This window comes from Streptopelia decaocto (genome assembly GCF_964273445.1).
Source record: "Streptopelia decaocto genome assembly, chromosome: 6".
NCBI lineage: Eukaryota > Metazoa > Chordata > Aves > Columbiformes > Columbidae > Streptopelia > Streptopelia decaocto.
In genome coordinates this window covers 56,525,880-56,544,966 of record NC_138660.1, presented here as the reverse complement: position 1 = coordinate 56,544,966, position 19,087 = coordinate 56,525,880, and the positions used below count along the sequence as shown (strand labels likewise).

The following is a 19,087-nucleotide window of genomic DNA, read 5'->3' as shown; positions in this document are numbered from 1 at the left end:
AACCTGAGGTTACTGATCAAGTAGTAAATATAATGAAATTATTAAAAGGCTTTGGGGGAAAAAAGAGAAAAAAAAAAGTCTGGAATATTTTCTGAAGTTTCCACCAAAAATGGCAAGAAAATGTAAGGGAAGTTTTTTCAGATGCAAATGTGTTACCAAGTCACACGGAAATTATTTATAGCATCTTGTCACTGCAGCATGGTACAAATGCCTTAGACAATTTTTTTTCATATGAATATATATGTTTATATAAAATAGAAACTGCATTTTCAGTTTAATTTATGTTCTTCTGTCTTGGAAAGGGGAAAACTGAAAATTCTTTGCTTCATCTTCTGTTAAGTATTGCTCAGTCTCTCCATTGAAAAACTGTCAGGAAGCAGAAAACTTCCGGCTTAAAAAAAAAAAAAAATCACTGTTTCTTAAAACATGAAGAATCATGGAAAAGTGATAAAGGCATTAAGAAGCAGAAAGAGCTATCTATCAGTTCCTCTGTTTGATGTGGTTTGCTTCCAATGCACAAAGACATATTTCTGTCTCTACAGAGGATTTGCCTGGACAGGAAAAAGAGGACAGAAGATTCAGCCAGAAAGATGATGATACAGATGGCACGACTTCAGGAGGGACAGCTGGTTCTTAATATACCAGAATGTTCTGAGTTGCTAAGAAAAAAAGGAAAAAAAACCAATAAACCATGATAACTTTTTCAGTTCTCAAATTCTCTTGCAGAATAAGAGTCAAAGAAATGGACGCCAGGTATGTTCAAGAGTTCTCAGAGGGAAAGGAAAAAAACCAAACTAGTATGAGGATGCTCTTCCTAATGGGCTCTTGCAGTTAACACTGAAGAATTGATTCCCTAGTTACAAGATCCATAGATCTTTGCTGCAAGCCCCCACCAGTATTTAAAATTTCATTAATCTCTCTTTGAATTCCTGTTTACCTCAAACACAACTGCATATTGCTCTGTCTCTAACTGCTATAGGATGTAGCCAGCAAATCCAAGCATTGAATTTGATATTTTTGTGTTGGCTTGAGAAAACAGCACATAAATGAAACAAATCTATCTCAAGACAAATGAACATCTTCACCTTGTTACACTCAATTAAAGGCATCTATAGATAACTACATATAGCTTCTTGATAAAATTCCCAAAACTTTCACCAAAGAAAAGATGATAGCCAGTAGTAATTTCTGTGTTAGAAACCCAAACAGTGAATATAGTCACGAAGTTGCTGAAAGCCATAATGAGCACCATCAAAAGTGGAGCTGCACAGAAAGCACCAGAAGCGACTCCTCTGCAGGGAGAACAAAATCTCTTCCATAAACAGCAACAGCCAGGAAAGGGGAATCATGTGCCTCTGAAAACAATCTCTAGACGTATAATTTCCAAAATCTTCGATTCACTTGAAGTGAAGGCAAAAATACGGCATCTTAGATTAGCAGCCATTTAAAAGATCAAGACTTCAAATTTTAGTCAATATACTAGATGCAAAAGTTTTCATTAAACAAACAGAAGCCTTCAAAATGAATTTGCTAGCTTAAAATACGCGAGTTGAATTACATTACATTGCTCATCACTTACTAAATTGTATTAAGAAGACTAGACTGTAAGCAAGTAAGCACAAAAACTCCATACTTTAGCAATTACCTCCTTACATTTCCTTGTCACTACAGCTTGCTTCGTCACACATTTAGCAAACCCACCCGCCGGCACACAACTCACACTTCCATACTACCACGAGCAAAGCAACCGCAGCGTTACCTGGTGTTTTCCCTGCAGTATTTATTACCTGCCTCACGTGTGTATTCTAAAAACTGCCAGCTGAACAGAAGTGACAAAACCTCTGCTGAGATCACAGATGATACTTCTAAAACAAGCTGTATGTATATGCACGCACATATTTGGAAACTAATAAGAGAAAACGTCAAGGCAAAAGCACAGGCAGAACACAGTGTCCAGCAGATGCCAATTTAAACTCTTAAGATCGAATGGAAATGACAGCTTTAGCTGGTAAACCTCAAAAGGCGGCTCTGAAAGTGGAGATGTACACAACTGAAAGCCCACAGGGCTCTCCCTTAATGGGGACATACTGTAGTGATGGAAAAATATTTTTTACTTCATATTTCTGTAAATCATCCAGGGTCTGCCTGAGTGCTGTACAAATAAGCTTATTCCATTAACTTGGTGATTAAATTATAAACGCAATTGGTCAACTAAACAGAAAGTCAAGGATAAAATCCGCAGTTTCAGAAAAATATAGGAAAAAGTCAAATAAGAGTTCAAAAGTATTTTTTCCTTTTATTTCTTACACTAAATAGCACATCTCATATTCCAGCTCATGGGTAAAAAGATACTGTAGCAGGGAGAATATCACCTATTAGCAGAGACCATTTACTTTGCATTACAGCGACCTTGCATTGAACGAACACAATTACCATGATTTTATGCTGTAGAAAAACAGCTGCTAAAGTTGCAACGAATGTTTTTTCAATTAAGACAATCTTGATGACAGTCATTGGAAATGAACATACGGATGTGAAAGTGCTGAAGGAAAAAAAAAGATTTCCCAAGAAGCTAACATTATGTCCTAAAGCCTAACAGGGACAAACAACTAGCTTGGGTAGGCATATGCTGGGGAAGTGTGTCATGCTATTAGTATATATATATAAAAAAAAATAAATTAAAAAAAAATCACATTTTCTTAGGAAAAGGAATTAAGTGCTTATGAAGCTTTGCACAAAGTCATGTACTCAAGACAGTGGCAGCTGTGGACAGCAATAAATAATGGAACTGGGCTGGGTTTCTTTAAACGACTTTGACTGCTGTCATGTTTTCAAGATGTTTCTGTGAATTAAGCAGCTATTTCACAGGTTGGCCCACTGCAAAAAGATCAGGAAAGGCAAAACCCCCACCTGAAGCACAGCTGCCTCGCAGAACTGTTCCGAAGCGGCAGGAGGCTCAGACCAGGCTCCGATAGGTCATGTTCACGCTTGAGGTGTGAGGCAGCCCCTGCTATTCTCCCAGCGCTTGGTCTCCTCCTGGCCAGCAAGGACACGAGGAATGAAACGTGTCTTGATACCAGCTCTGGGGATGTGACCAGTCAGATGAAGCTGGGGACTGATGGTGATACCGTGACAGTAAGGAGTTAGGTTGATTCCTGGCTTCTTATCCCCTTCTTATCCCCTGCAAGTGTTCAGCTACCAGATGGCAAATCCATGCCCATATCCCAGACACAGACTTTCTTATCTCCAAGCCACAAGCTGTGACAAAAGCTCGATACCAATTAAAAAAAATAAAAAATCAGGAATTGGAACAGGGACGTGATTTAAATGATGGCGTGCACTTGGTGTCACCAGATGAGCTTGCAACACAGCAGAAGGAGTCTCAAGCATCTCTGACATCCAGACAAGTTCCTAGAACTTCCCAGGATGTTCTGCAGCATTTTCATCAATTTACTCTTAGATTATACCATCATTAAATGTATAACTACAGACCCCAACCCGAGCCTGAACACAATTAATGGCAGGATGTAAATAGTTCTTATCAACCCATTGGCACGTACACTTTGGCTGATTTTAACAAAGAATATGAAATATTAGTATTTCTTTTTTGCGGATAACTTTACAAAAGAAATGTAGATACTCCAGAGCAGTATCAAGTGCTGGCAGGTGGTACAGTATCTTCTTCCAAAATCCTTTGCCAGAAACTCTTGAACTCTGTACATTCCGTAACAGTTCTCTTACACAAACCGAGCCAAGACTCCCAGAAATTTCATATGGATAAACAGGAACGTAAATACAACTGAACGCGTTCTCTTGGGTGCAACACACAATTGAAAGTGAAATCTACAGGGATCTAGTGCATTTTGTTATTGCCCATTAAAACAGCATCCCAAATGCCAAAATGAAAGTATAATGCCTCATGCGGATAGCTGTTTTGGTGACTTTAGCACTTCAGTTCCCCCACAAATTATCTAAACAATTCAAAGTTAGTTCCTATCAAACTCCCTAAACTTCCATATGATTTAATTCTTGCTATTGGTCACGGTAAGAATAGTCACGGAAGAAGTCCTCCTTAATTTGTCCATGAGAAATGTGACTCCCTCAAGGTAAGACAGTAATTTTTACTATAATTCACTTATAGGAACAAAAAACCTAAGAGAAGGATGTCCCTGTAGTGCAGTGCAATATGTTTCATTGCCTGGATTTCCATTCCAGCATGCACTGATCAAATTCTTATCAAATACTTATCTCATTATATAGTTATGAAAGTAACCAAAAATCTGATCAAACTGGATTTGTTCTATACACTTCCCAAGAGAAAAGCAAGCGGAACTTGCTTTGAAAGCAAAGCAATCACTTTGGAGAACTAAAAAGTGAAGAAATTACTGAGTAAGCCATGAGCCTCAAAAAAAAAAAAAAGGGAGTGGTGTTGGAAATCATACAATATTTGAGGCTTGCTATCAACAGATATTTAAAACGGCCAGATTTATATATATTCATCCCTGTAATGTTCCTCCCAAATTTCAAGAACTGTACACTATTTAACACTGGGTTTTAAAACTGTTTTAAAATAAACCCCTTAAATTAGTTCTTTAAGCACTATTGTATCTGTGGATTTACAGAAGCCTTCAGGAAGACAAATGTAATTATTCCCATCTTATGAGTGGGAAAAGCACAACAGGACTTGGGGTAATGATTTGCCCACAGCCACAAGCAGGTTAATGCTGAAGCTACAAAAATAAATGCTTTCAGGCCACTGTTTTATCCTCTGGGTTCTCCTGCCTTATACTTACCAAGCACACCTTGTATACAGTAAAGAAATTAAACTCAAAGGATAAAACAATCAGTATTGAGTAATTAACATCTCTCTTTTTCAATACTGTGCTTCGCAGATGATGGCAGGAGACAGATGTGTTTATAATGTTCAATCTGTGGAACCTGAAAATAAAGTCTAGTCTGCTTAACCTAAATATAATTACCAACTCCTGGAGTTGCCACCATATTCAGAGTATCTGCCATGCAGCACTAGAAAAGATTTTTTAAAGCAATGTTTTGCTGAATGTGCTGATAAATATTAGAATATTCTTGAGATGCTAAGCCGAAAACATTCAATCTGAGCTGTGAGCAACCAGCATTGCATATTAATTTTTGGAAAATGCTAGTATTTGTATCCAGGGATACTACCAGCAACACAAAGTGGAAAGATACTGAAACTGGCATTACGATGCCTTGCACAATTATTTTGGGTCAAAGTATCCCATTGTACATAAATTCACATAATGAAGTTCAGTACAAAGCAAACTAACAATGGACTTGGCACAGAGAAACAGATCAGCAGCTGCATTGGGAATTCAATGGAGAAAACTATTCTAACGCCTGATGTGTACATAAAATCGTCTTTGAAACTCGCTGGAAAATGCAAATAATATACATTAGAATTAAAATTTCTTAAAAGAAAATTCAAGCTTGCTTAAAATATAAAACGATTCCAGAATCAAGGGATTTTCAGAGCTGTGATTAGCTGATGAGAGGTGTTTTAGACAGATGATATAGTAGCTGTGATGGCACTGTATCATTATTTTGCCTTGCTTTCTTTTTTTTCCCCCACACTGGCAGTTATAGTTCATACACATGACTCTGAATATACTTTTTATAAAATCTTTTGGAGATACATTAAGAAGTCAGCAAATGACAGAAAACTTGTCTTGGCAGGAGTTAAAATGGAGCATATTATGATAATGAAAGAGCAATGCAGGCATTACACAAGACAAACAATGCTAAACAGCATCATTTAAAGAAAACACAAAGCAGTCATTGATTTTTAATATCTGCATTAAATGTCTCCATTTTAAGTAATTACATTTTGTAGGAAATATCTTTAAATGATGTTGTGCCTATTTACAAGGAATTAGGAGAGTATTATACTAACACGTGCAGGAAAAAACATTTTGTCATGACCATTTTTTCAAATACAGTTCCTCCCCCAATATTTAAACCAGATCTCACTCCAAAGAATTCTGATTAAAAGAGGGAGGGTGGTTTGTTTCTATTTTAAAAACAAACCTTTAGAGATTTTCTTCCCTTCCCTTTGGGGTGAATAACTGCCCAAACTCTCATCTTTTTAGCATTTCAAAAGCTTGCTTCCATGCAAACGTACCCACCTGACTGCTCACTCTGGAGACCAGGTGGGAGCCAGGCAGAGCATTTTCAGAAGAGAAGAAGGAGCACATATGCCATACAATGTCCACATGCTAAAGCAAAATACTAGTTTTGGACCTGGGGAAACGACTGGCAAGGTCTATCTGTGGATGCAAACTTGATTCATGGATCAAGAAGCTGGCAGGTGAGATGAAGAGGATGACAAGGTTCTCTAACCAGCCTTCATCTCTAGGGTGAAGCCTGCCTTAACACCCGAGCCAGTACCAAAACTCCCATGAGGTATTCTCCTACCTTATCAAAACGACTGTCCTGTCCAGCAGCCCATCAGGTCATGCGGATATTTCAGTAGTTTCCACGTATTGCTGAAGATGGCAATGCTTATGGTTTTGTAGGGTTCAAGAGAACAATGCCAGAGGCAGGGCAAGAGAGGAGGGGAAGGCCCCTCATGGAATGGGAGCTAGATGGTTGGAAGGGAAAATCTCCTTGCAAGATCAAATGTACAACCCCACAAGTTTCCACAACCCTAAGTGCTCTGCCTCAGCAGCTGAGTATTGTTGAAAGTGTGGACTGAGATCCAACACTGGCTCTGTAGCACTGACAAGCCTAACATTTGTGCTCTTTGCCACAGGACAGGAACAAGTTGAGGACTGTACTCACCTTTTGGCAACATCAAACCCCATTGCCCACAATAACACAACAACCCCTGCTTTGCAGCAGCTATTCAGTGATGCCTGCAAAGTAGCTCCAGGATACAAAGCGTTCCATGGACCTCTACTACAAAAACAAACAAACCAACCCCAAACAAAACCACAATGATGGCTGCATTTGTTCTGCACATCTTCCAGCTCTACAAAAAACACACAGAGGACAACTACCTGGAGGTTCATACCTGGAGGTCCACTGTCAGCACTGAGCATGCAGAGTGACTTCCACCTTAACCAGCCACCTCAAATTACTTACCAAAGCTGCCAGCCCGTGGCCTGCATCTGACCTCTTACATTTATAATCTAATATACTCTACATCTCAAACTTTTAATTAAAAGAATAAAAAAAAAAAGTTCATCCAAATCAATTCAAATGTACCGTTTCTCCCAATTACTGTGGAATGCAGAGGTTATCATCATATTGCATCATTACATTGAGGAATAATCTAGCATGAAGTCCTATAAATTAGCTTAAATAGCCTGTGTGTTTTCATCCATACGAGCATATTTCATAAAGATATAGCACTGCTTTTCTGTGCACAAGTTTCTAAATTGAACAGGCACATTACTTCTATTTTATATGAACTTTTAATGAGAAAAGGCTGATATGAAGCCCCCTCCGCCTACCGATGAAATTTAAACATTATGACACAGAAGAAAAAAGAGATCTTATTTGGTAGCAGCACATTAGGCCCTGATGCTTTAGATTGCCTTTTTTTGAGGAATGCATCATATTGCTGGCATTTCTATCCAAAACAAGCTTGTGTTTTATAAAACAGGGTCCAACATTTACAGTGACATATATAAGAACAGCACAGATAGAAAACTCCAAAATATAATTTACAACTGAATCTAAGGAATCATCCATTTTAAAAGAAATTATAACTGTATGAAAAGAACAACCCAACCCCTAGATTTTTATCAAAGGATATTGGTTTAGGATACTTTATATCAAACCCCAAATACCTTAGGTGCTTTTCTGTCCTGACAGTGGATCACCTTCCCCAAAAACCCACATGCTATAAACAAGTAAGGATTCTTCTAGAATCTATGTTGCATGCTGAGTTCTTTAGAAAACATGAAATAAAGTCAGACACAGAGCTCCATCAGTTTTGTTTTGGATCACTGGTGAGTGTATATATAATGACTTTCACCTTGTGAAACCTCATCACTTCATTCTTATGCATAGACTTGAAGGGACATTTATGTGTTTGGCTTGTTGCATTAATTCAGAGGATAGAGTTACTGTAAAAATTTACATTACTGCAGGCTTGCAGTGATGAAGAAGGCAAGCACAAGAAATAAGTTTTTGTTGCATTTATTTCAGATTTGATGGAAAAGGAAAGTGTAGTCATTTGGTATGACAATAGCCACCACGAAATTTGATTTGTTTGTTGATTAAATTTTCTTTAAGCAGATTTTTTTAAGCTGAAATTTCAAGATAAATCACAAATCTGACCTATCCATCCAGATGGTGTTCCTCCTGAATTGATCATGTATTTCAATTTGCTGTACCCACTTTAGTTTATAGTTGTGGCATATGCAATGCACCAAGGGCACTTACTGAAACTCAAAGTTAATTTGAGTAAAACAGTCTTTTATATACTACTCTCCACACCAAACTGTTTATTAAGAATGGGGAAAAAAAACAATTTTCATTTCTCCTATAATGCACAAACTTGCTTATAACAAAGATGGTTCTTTATTTAAGATAGATTTACAGAATTCTTTAATGAAAATATTTTTTAAAGCCTTGATGGCTTATTTTTACTGTAACTCATTACTCTGTTGAAGGTCTTGGAATCACGGGTGGGTCAGTCCTCTGGTGCAGATAGCAGGGTGAAGGACAGATTTTTAAGAACTAAGCGGTGCTAATTTTCAGCTAATGGTAGAGCTTGCTGGCAGCTTCAGCAGATCCCTGAGTGTGGAATGTTTCCCCCACTCATGCCAACAGCTTCTTCTCATCTTTTGAAGACACAGACTGAGTTAATTTTGGGCTGGAAGAGTTCCCTGAACCTGCATGCAGGTGCAATAAAGAGGAGAGCACAGCACAGGGATAGATTTTGATGGCTGAAAACACTACAGGTCACTTTGGTTTGAACTGCACCACGTCTTTCCAATAATTAATGTAAGCTTCAAGCCTTAAATTCTGAGACAGGTCACTGTTTCTTATATGCAACGCTACTCCCATTCATCTGATTTTTCTTGGTTTATTTCTTGCCTCTCTTATTCCAAAACACTCAAATCAGAAAATCATTCAGTCCCCAAATCAATTTCAAATGTATATTCTGTTCTTAATATTGGGTTTTGTAGTTTTTAATCTTCTTATGAAGTTATTCAAAGCTGATAAAGACATTTCAGATTCAAGAGGTTTTCTAAACCTTTTTTTTTCTGTCTTGATAAACTACTGCATTACTAAAGATAACAAACCAGGTTATAAGGTAGTTGACTTAGGACTGCAAATATTTGCCTGCAATAGCAATTATAAATCATAGGAATTTACCTGTGGTTAAAGGCAGATGAGTGACACTAGTTAGACAGGTGAGAGTGAACCAGGTCGATGCTAATGTTGCTCCAGATAAAAGCAGCAGCAGTATAAACTTTAGCATGCCCCTGATAAAATCTGCAAATCTAAAATAAAAACACAGATCAGAACAGTACAAATGCTGATTTTCATATTATTTAAATGTGATGCTTGACAATTAATTCCGTATATCCTATTAAACTTTTTGGAGACTATAAAAACAATTTAAAAACCATTTCTCATTTTCAGAAATAGAAAAAAGGTGTTTTTATAGCAGGCTGATATTTCCAGCTGTCAAGCTGAAGAGGCATAGAATTTTTAGCTGTCAGAAAATAACAACCAAACCAGAACAATTCTCAAGGCATCAATTGAAAACACTTGGTATACAGGAAGGGTTGTTTTTTCCTTCTGCATTTGTTGGACACACCATCACACCACTACTTACATCGCTGTTTTGTCAGCGTTTGCCAGTCTCCCTTGGCAGACACGCTGCTCAATTAGCATGTGAGGAGGCTGCTGCATTTCATTCAGGACACAGTTAAGTGTCAAGATTCATTCCTGTGGGAAATGACAGAACTCGAAACACCAGAATCCCTAGACAGAAGATGACAGGGAACAGGTTCTGAACCCTTGGATGCCTTGGCAATGGAGCTCTGGGTGGCTTAGGCAAAGGAGGAATTCTGCACGGGGGGTCACTGCTGGTGGCTGGTTTGGGTTGAAACGTTTCAGAAAGCAAGAGCTCAGTGCCCCTCCTCTCCTCAAGCCCCAGGGAGAGGCTGGGGGAGGACAGCCCCACCAGCCCTTGGGCACTCTGGCTGTTACACAGAGAGAAATACGGTGGTACAATTGCTTTTTTCATCTTTTTAAAATTTTTTTTCTTGCAGGGAGACACAATGCTTTGGGCAGTGCTCACATGGCACAATTACCAGTGCAACTGCTCTTTTCAAAAGGGATTTCAGCACAGCTACTAAAAAAGATGTATTAGAAAAGGCAGTGTCATCTATCCACTAGTAATTTTCTATAATTTCCTGCTTCGATGACGTGATTTTAGGCCAGATGGGTTAGGTATGTATGTCTAAGGAATGTCTTCTGCCCTCATAGCCTCCTACCTCGATTAGGCTAACGGCAGCACGATCCATCTAGGCTGGTCCATGACGAAATCTGTCCCATCTGTTCAGCAAACTGCCTTCTCTCCCCTTACAAACATCACCTTACAGGCAGATACTGCACAGCTTACTTGATGAAACAGATAACGCTACCAACATTTTAAGAACTAGGAAGCCTCGCTCTACACATACACCATAGGAGATGTACAAGTAATCCAATAAAAAAAATAAATAAAACCCCCACTTCTTTCCTCTTATTTGGATTCTCCCTGTGCTTCAATTCCACATTGAATTTAGCAGCAAGTAATTCAATAAGCAGTAGAGAAAGACCAATGCTGCATATAATCTTAAAAGTTTATGACTGCAGTGTTCAAGTGGCTTATGCATTAATCTCTAACAGTCAGAGGTTAGCTGCTACTGTTGTTTTTTTTCTGACAATCCACATCTAGCAATCAGGATCACCTCTTCTCAGTAGTTTGCCAGTTTCTTTAATTATTCTTTGGGATCACTGGGGTTGAAATCAGCAATTTTAAAAGCTTCTCAGAAGCATCTCAAAATACAAACTTTTCACTCCTTCCACAGAGAGTCTCCGCTTTGCCTGCTGGCAAACATCACTATCCCTCTCCTTACAGGCAAGAGCAGTTATGTATATTCCATCTAATGGAACAGTGTGAGAAATACCAGGATTCAGAGAGTGACATTCACAGACAACAGGCCTGGAAGGGACCTCTAGGGGGTCTCCCATCTCTCTCCTACCACCAGGGATACGTGGGGATGGAAGGATGATCCACAACTAAATCATCCAAGATAGTTAAGTGGAGCAAATATCTACCTTTATTGAGCAGCTGCAACTCTCTTTGACACAAAGACCCTGGTTTGGGTGTCAGTTGTAGCAGTGCGCTCCCAGGAGTTCTTAGATGTCACAGGACTCCAGAAGGGTCAAATACAAACTTAAAGGGTTATCCAGCTACTGAATTCAGCCAGCAACAGAAATAATGGGGAAAAATAACACAGCAAACTAGTCTGAACTTGGTAATCGAGGGACTACCACTTCTTGTCTGGTTAGAGGAGAATAAAGAAAACTGTATATCTAGTCAACTCTTCAGAATACTTGTTTCAATCAAAAAAATGAGAGCAATCATTTTTATCCTCTGACCCCAGTATCTGCTTTCAAAACCCTCTGTTCTGTTTAAATCCTTCTTCATCATCTAGCATGCAAAGGGATGTCTGCAGCTGCTAGAAAAGCAGGCACTCCGGGAGAGAAGGTGTACACCTACCCAGACACAGACCTCTGAGCCTACTGCTGCTCGCAGGCTCCTGCAGCCCCGCAAATCCAGCCCCAGGCTGGATCCTACAGTTAAAATCACAAACCCGTGTTGCTAACAACACTGGCTGTTGCTAAGGAAATTATCACCATGTCATAAAGTTTCAACATTTTGACTACGCTGCAGGTTAAAAGCAGGAAGAAAAATGGAGCTGTGGAGGACAAAACCTCAGAAATATCTATGATCATTAGCAAATGTGGCAAAAAAAAAAAAATCTGAGAAAAGGGAATGGATTTATGTTTCCATGCAATGATATGAAATGCTGCTCTTTGACACTGCTTTTCTTCAAACCAGTACCATTTGAAAGCTGTCAGCAAAGGGTACAGCACCTGCCAGCTGCCCAAAATAGCCCAGGCTTTTCAATTATAAAAATGCATCACACAAATTAGCTAAACATACATAAGTTCACAGCAATTGGGATATCAGTGGGTGGAGAGCAGGAGGATTTATGTATTGTGCTGAGGAAAACTTGCACCATTTTGAAAATGAGATAGAGAAACAAATTTCCAAACTGAGCATTACTTTAAATATAGATGATTTAACACGTACTCTGATATGCAGGACCAAATGCTCCAGAGCAAGGCTCAGGTTGTTACAGTTCTAAATAGTAGAATCTGCATTGACAAAAATTGAAGGAGCAAATTCCTAAATTGCACCTATTTCGCTTTGATAAATTAGCAGAAAAAAATATTAGTAAGAAAACCAAACCAAAAACAAACAGCTTCTTGAGAGATGGTTAAGGGAGAGAGCTGCTTGCTTGGCAAATCACAGTTCTGACACTGAAATACATCAACTTGTCAGCTTTGACAAGAATCATTACTTAATTTTCCTAATTACAACTTTCAGCAGATTACAGTCAGACTCGTCATTGATTCATCCCTACACAGATAAATGCTGAATAGGCCTAGGAGGGAGAGTCATCCATCAGGAGTGACAAATCACCTCCTCCCTCCCTTTCTGTATGCAAACCCTCCCGTTTGAACTGAGCATTGCCCAAGTTAGAAAGACATATTTGGAGATGGACTGTTGGTATTTTTTTAATTTACTCAAAAGCAAGGCTCCGAATGCTACAAAATACTGGTATTCAACAAGGTTTGAAATCCATTTTGAAGCAGTTAAAGAGCCTGTCAGCATTTCCTGAAACTGAACCTAGGCAGCACACTAAATAAATTAATCTACCATAAAGGTTGAGATTTGCGTGTTGGCATTGAGTCAGCAGATTCTCTCCTAACAAAGTTAAGCGAGCTGCTAAGGGTGCCCCTCTACTATTGCAATGTTGCAAATATACCAGAGATTAACTCATGATGGAAAAGATCAAACTGGTAGACTACCTGCTTCAGCATGCAACCTGCTACAGCATCCCTCTCATTTACAGCAGCTGGTTTTAAACATCTATTTCTCTTGGAGAGAAAACCTCATTTCTGAGCTTAGCTAATCAAAAGCAACTCTTTTTAGAGGAAACCAGGGTGTAAACTTTGTTTCAACAGATTAAGTCCTTCGGCCTGCATCTGGAGCAGAGGGAGGGAAGTGTTTGTTCCTTTTCCCTAGGTCAGGAGTTTTCTCCTCTCCCTCCGTTGCAGTTGCTAGGCAGCCTGCAAAATGTCAGGATGAGAAACCTCACATCTCTTAATGCATCGTGTACTCTGATGATGCAGAGCAAGTGAAAAAAAAAAGAGTGCTGCAGTTTCTGTCCTAAAAAGATGCCTCTCTGGGTCCACAGTCCCACAGTGACCGCAACGATGACAGACCCCAGCACTTGCGCTAAGCTTGTTGCAGAGCTGGAGTCGGAAGAGTTGGACACAGAGAAGCCAGGATGGCACTTAGATGTCCCAATGCAAGGGGAACATGCAACTGGTTTTAATAAATTTTATAAACTCACTGCTCAAGTGCCTCCTAAAAGACCTTCTCCTTCCTTCACCTATATTTTTTTTTAAAGGAACCTCAATGAAAAGAAAGCAGCATCCTTTTGGATGGGCATTCCTTGCTTTCCTGCTCCCCTTATCATCAGCATTCATGATGACCAGAGAGAGCTGTGTCTGGTTATATAAAATGTGTAGGTATAACCATACTACCCATGGCAGAGTAACTTAAAATAGGCTATATTGGAATCCAGAAATCTGGCCAAAATGGGCCCAGGTTAATCTGCCTGTGGAGGAATATAACATTATTGTGGGCAGGCTGCCTGTGCTACATTCCAAATATTCCTTTGGGAATCAATATGTCCAAAAGTGTTGATGGCAGGAGACAGACACTAATTTTCTCAATGCTTTCCAAATGTGCTACAATGGATTCTCTCTGCTACCAGCCAGTTGAATTCACAAGAACTGTGTTTAAAAGCAGCATACAGGAAGCTCTGGTCAGGACTAACAGTATGACTTGATGAATTAAGCCACACACATGTGAAATTCTCAACCCCCAGTGACCACTAGCATGGAATATACAAATCATTGCTTTAAAAGAAACGCATCATAACCCCAGAACTATGCTTTTTCCATATCAAGTATCTACAAGATGAGAGAAAACAAGTTATGTTATTAAGAAGATCAGCTAAACAACAATCACAGTTAAGGAAATGGAAAAGGACATGTAATTATTCCTACCTTGCCATTGCTATGCCAACAACACAACCTCCAACTATAGACCAAAATCCAATCCAGCCTGCATCTACCTGACAAGAAAAAAACAACAACAACAAAACATATAGAAATGTGTTAAAGCCGAGAAAATAAAGATGATAAGATGTTCCTTTCAAAAAAAAAAAAAAAGGTGTGCAGGAGCTGCAAACTGCTGGCAACAGCCCCTGACACCAATTTGAAGTGCATGAATTTTTCTAGGATATTCAAAAGGAAATAAATTCACTACAAGAAAGTATGGCTAAGTAGCCTATGCCCTGAATGTGACTTCTCTTTATAGAATCTGAGTAATGTCCTCTGGATTTTTATATTAATAATACTCTGTATCAAAAGCTTAGAATCCTCTTCTCCCCACTTCACCTTTTCCACCCGGTAAATATTATTTTCTTTTACTAGAGGTGCAGCAGCCAACAGTACTCCTGTTTGTTTACCTGCCTCTTCCTTCTTGTCGAAAAGTGTGTACAGTTCTGAAAATACGCATTGTTGGTGGAAAGGCAGCAGTGAGAATTGTGACAGTTTAGGATGCCAAAGCTACAGATTATTTTGTTTAAAATTTCTGGAGAAAAGCACTCTGTATGTACTAATATCATAAAAACCTGATAAAATTGTGTGCTTGTACAAAATAAAAACATGCCACCTACGAAACAGCTGCTGATTATCAGCCAGGAGATACTTACTTGGCTTACATGAACTGGCGTTAATATCAAATCCAGAACACCAGACCAGCCAGAGAAAACACCCAATGGTATAGCGTAGGCTAAAGCAATCATCAAGAATCGGAAATTGCTGTTGAAGACAAAACATATGCAATTAGCTGCAGCTTATATACTAGAAATTCCACTAAGATTAGCTGCTAGAGTTAATGACACCCTAGAATCTGTATTTTGCCCATTGAGAAAAATAGCACAGGTCTGAAGGAGAATTGAGCCAGGAAAACCAAGACAGGCATCTGGCCATGTCACTGAAATTCTAGTGGCTGAGATGTTACTGCCTTAGCACTGGGATAATAAAAAAGTCGGTGTCTCCACGTAGTTCAAAGATTTTTGTAACGTGCTGGGCTCATATGTTTCTCATTTCCACAAGCAATTCTTCTGCATTTGCATGGGCAACCTACTTTGCCTAAATGCATCTTAGGAACAATAAGCACTAAGTTAAATGACAAAAAGCATATTTCAATAATAAAATCAGACATTCCTACTTTTTGAACTGTACTTTATAAACAAAACAAACAAAAAAACAACATCAAAATTGGTTCCGTTCTCTTCATTTGGGTGAAAGGCAGGGTGAGCTCTGGGAATGAGATGGGTATGGTTGCAAGAGTGGGAAATTTTGATAGTTTGAACTGTCAAAAAACAGACACAAGTATAATATTCTGCTCAAAATAGTTAATGCATTTGTTTTTCCCTCCCAATTAAAATTATTCAACCTTTAGTATTCAGAGAAGACGAAGCAGTCAAAGCTGTATCATCATCTCCATTGTACACAGCTAAACAGGAGTTGGCAGACAAATACCACTACCAATTTCTCCCATCCACCCACCAAAACCAAAAACAAATGCGAAATCTTTGCTAAGAGACATCCAACTTTTCCTTGAAAATGTTTCGATTTGGGAATAAAACCAGAAAATACACTTTGGACTCTGCAACACCGATATTTTAAAGTTAAGAGATTTCACTGTGATTCCAAGGCTATCCCACAGGATATCTGCATAACCACAAAACGTGGCTCCCCCCCATTCCCAAACAATTTATATAAAATTGATCCGGATCAGTGCCAGTTCTTTGGCATGCAGCAGCAATTTGATAGCACATAGTCACGAAAGCCAAGAGGTAGGGAAAGAGCTTCAAATACTCTCCAAGACACTCAGTGGTGTGCAGCTTTCACTGTTGTACTCCCCTAGAAAATCCACGCACAGCACACCAGCCAGTGTTTTTTTGCACTGTTCTTTTTCACACATCCTCTTCTTGAATAACACATTTCTATCACATGAACATATCCTTCTCTTTCAATATCTTTCATGTCAGATTTATTTTTTAATGCAAAGAAAAACAACTTCCAAACTTTCAGCTCTTGCACACACTGCTTGTATTTCTCTGAATGCTAAAGCATTTGCTGTCTTCCTGACATTTTTTCCTACTTTAATATTACCATACTCTTATCCTAGTCTATCTTATATCAACTTGGCATCTCTTAAGGCAAGCTTTCTGCTGCTATTTGATATTATTAATGTAAAAGCTAATTCAGCTTCTGTAGAATAAAATAAAAAGGGAAGTCCATGCCCTTTTTGCATGGACATTATGTAGCCATGTCACAGACTGCAAAAGGGAACAAGTCTGGATGCACTCTTCCAGAATAACACTTGCATGATATTCAAAATCTTTGGCTATCTGAACCTCCCCTTCACTAAAGAGCTGCTTTTGGTGGGATCCCACATGGGACAGCAGCTCTGTGCCATGTCCAACTTCTAGTCCCAGTACTAGAGAACCAGCCATGTCACGACATCCTGCAGTGACAGAGGCTGCTCCAGAATAAGGTGACCAAGAGAAAGTTGCATGGCAGTGACAAAACAGCACCGATCATCAGATGCCACTCTGTCCCCTTGTCCAGCAATAACTAGCATTGGCTACATTAAGTGCTAAAGCTATTTGAAACATACATCTTAAGTAGCAGCTCCGCTTTTCATTGCTCCAGTCGCTTGTATTTGTTTTTGCAATTTTGCAGTTGCTCCACTGGAAATAGAAAAACCCACACTGTTTTCCATCATATCAGCCCTTATGACAGGACATCAGCATCAGTCTCTGGTAAACCATTCTGCTGGAATACAAATTGGCTTTTTCTTCTGATTTTTCAGAAAGCTACAAAATGCCACCAAAATCCATGAGACAGGCTGGTTCAGAGGGGAGCCCCGTCAAAGTCAGGCGCCATGGTTCAGAATGACTTTGACAGCGTCTGTTAACATCAGGCACATTTTGAGCAGCTTCCATCGCTGGATGGTGATGTCATATTGAAGTTTCATTAAAGAAATAATGATGCACAAATACCCTATTACAAAATTTCAAAATTGCTTACATAGTCCCTTGAAAATATAAAAGGCACGTAACCAGCTAAAAGCATCTAATTACTTAAAAAATCACGACATGTTTTCTTAATGCAGATTTAAAGACTTACCAACTATTTACTTGTCTCAGAATTTGTGGCATATTCTGAAATAGGAATGAAAATAAAAAAGTCATATTTGCTTCACCCAAGAAACTGAGAAAGGGCACCATACTTTTTCTAACGGAAATTCAAACTACACATGTCACAGTGAGTGATAGACTGTTAAAAGATTTGGGCTTAGCTCCCAAACCATGACTAATCTGCCATCTCCCACTGCAGGTTGAGAGAGTTGCTATCAGGAGATAACCAGAGATCAGCTAATCGTTACAATCTGTCAGAAGCAGGAATCCTCCGAATCAGAAGGAAGAACCAGGTTTCTAAGCAAGTCGAAAAAAACCAGCCTACAGGGAATGGTTGACCCTAAGAAGATATTTATAATATGACTCTGCAAGAAGCAGCTCATGAAGACGACTGCTCAAGGACCCAAAGGCACAAAGGAGTGTGGGAGCTGCAAGGATGCAATAGATCCCCTTGGCATCCAAGGAAAAAGGTCAATGACTTCAATGGTAAAGTTATGCTGCGCAGCTTTATTTTGAAGTAATAAAACTTCAGCCTGGGGGAGAGAAGAGGGAAATGAGGAACATCTCAATTCTCATTAGTGTTTTTTGGTGCAGAGTCGGGTCAGCCCGCCAGCTCACAAACATCCTAAATGCCTTACACACAGTTCTCATACCAGAGGTTAAGCCTGCAATGAAAGGGAAATCATGATTTCCTGGTGCTCGTCAGCTGATTACCTTCAGTCTACACCATTAAGTCAAAAGAAAGACTCTCTGTGCCAAGAATTATGAAGTCTAGATTAGGCAGGCAACAGATCTTAGAAGCCTAACGAACCAGATGATGGATCTCTCTTGAAGCACAGCAGATACCATTTTCTTTTATAAAGCCCCCTTGCTTGATGGATTGTTGCTGAAAGGCTCCTCAAGATTAGTGGGTTTAATGATGAACTGTTGATTGTTTCATGCACAGAGGAATGAAGAAGTGCCTTTGATACGGGCTTGCATGGAATAATGCATAAAGACCAGAGGGAAGGGAGATATAATGATCTACCTAACTGCATTTTAAAAAACCTCTTGGTTCTTGGAGACACTATAAACTATGCTTATTATTTAAGTGTCCGGTTTGTTTTCTTAACTTTCATTGATGCTTGATAGTAAGACAGCTTTGCTGTTTACCTCCTGACCTTACCAGTATCTCAGGTTCACTGTTTACAACACTTTGAACAAGCAATCTGATGGTTATAAAGCTCCCAAATGAAGTACTGTCAACAGAAATTTTGTATTTCACCTGCAGAGCCAGTTGCTGTTTGGATTTCTGTTCAACAGCAACATTTTTACAACACAGCCCTCAGGCAGGGGCTCACCACACACCAGTTTGGGTGCGTAACAACATTATTGCGTGTGCCAAGTGTCCTTATGGGAGTTGTGATTTTTTAGTACCCTGAACAGGTCACTTTGCCGACTAACCAGCCAGCTGTATT

General features: G+C 39.2%; 1 protein-coding gene across 1 annotated transcript in view; it reads right to left on the bottom strand.

Moving 5' to 3' along the window:
• The window catches only part of SLC49A4 (solute carrier family 49 member 4), a gene marked incomplete at its 5' end in the record, with an annotated part of 65,339 nt that overhangs the window by 6,335 nt on the left and 39,917 nt on the right, over positions 1-19,087 (bottom strand). The window contains 3 exons of the mRNA XM_082055356.1: positions 9,367-9,494; positions 14,419-14,486; positions 15,129-15,237. Of these exons, the coding sequence (XP_081911482.1) occupies positions 9,367-9,494; positions 14,419-14,486; positions 15,129-15,237 (305 nt within the window). The remainder of the gene's footprint in view (positions 1-9,366; positions 9,495-14,418; positions 14,487-15,128; positions 15,238-19,087) is intronic.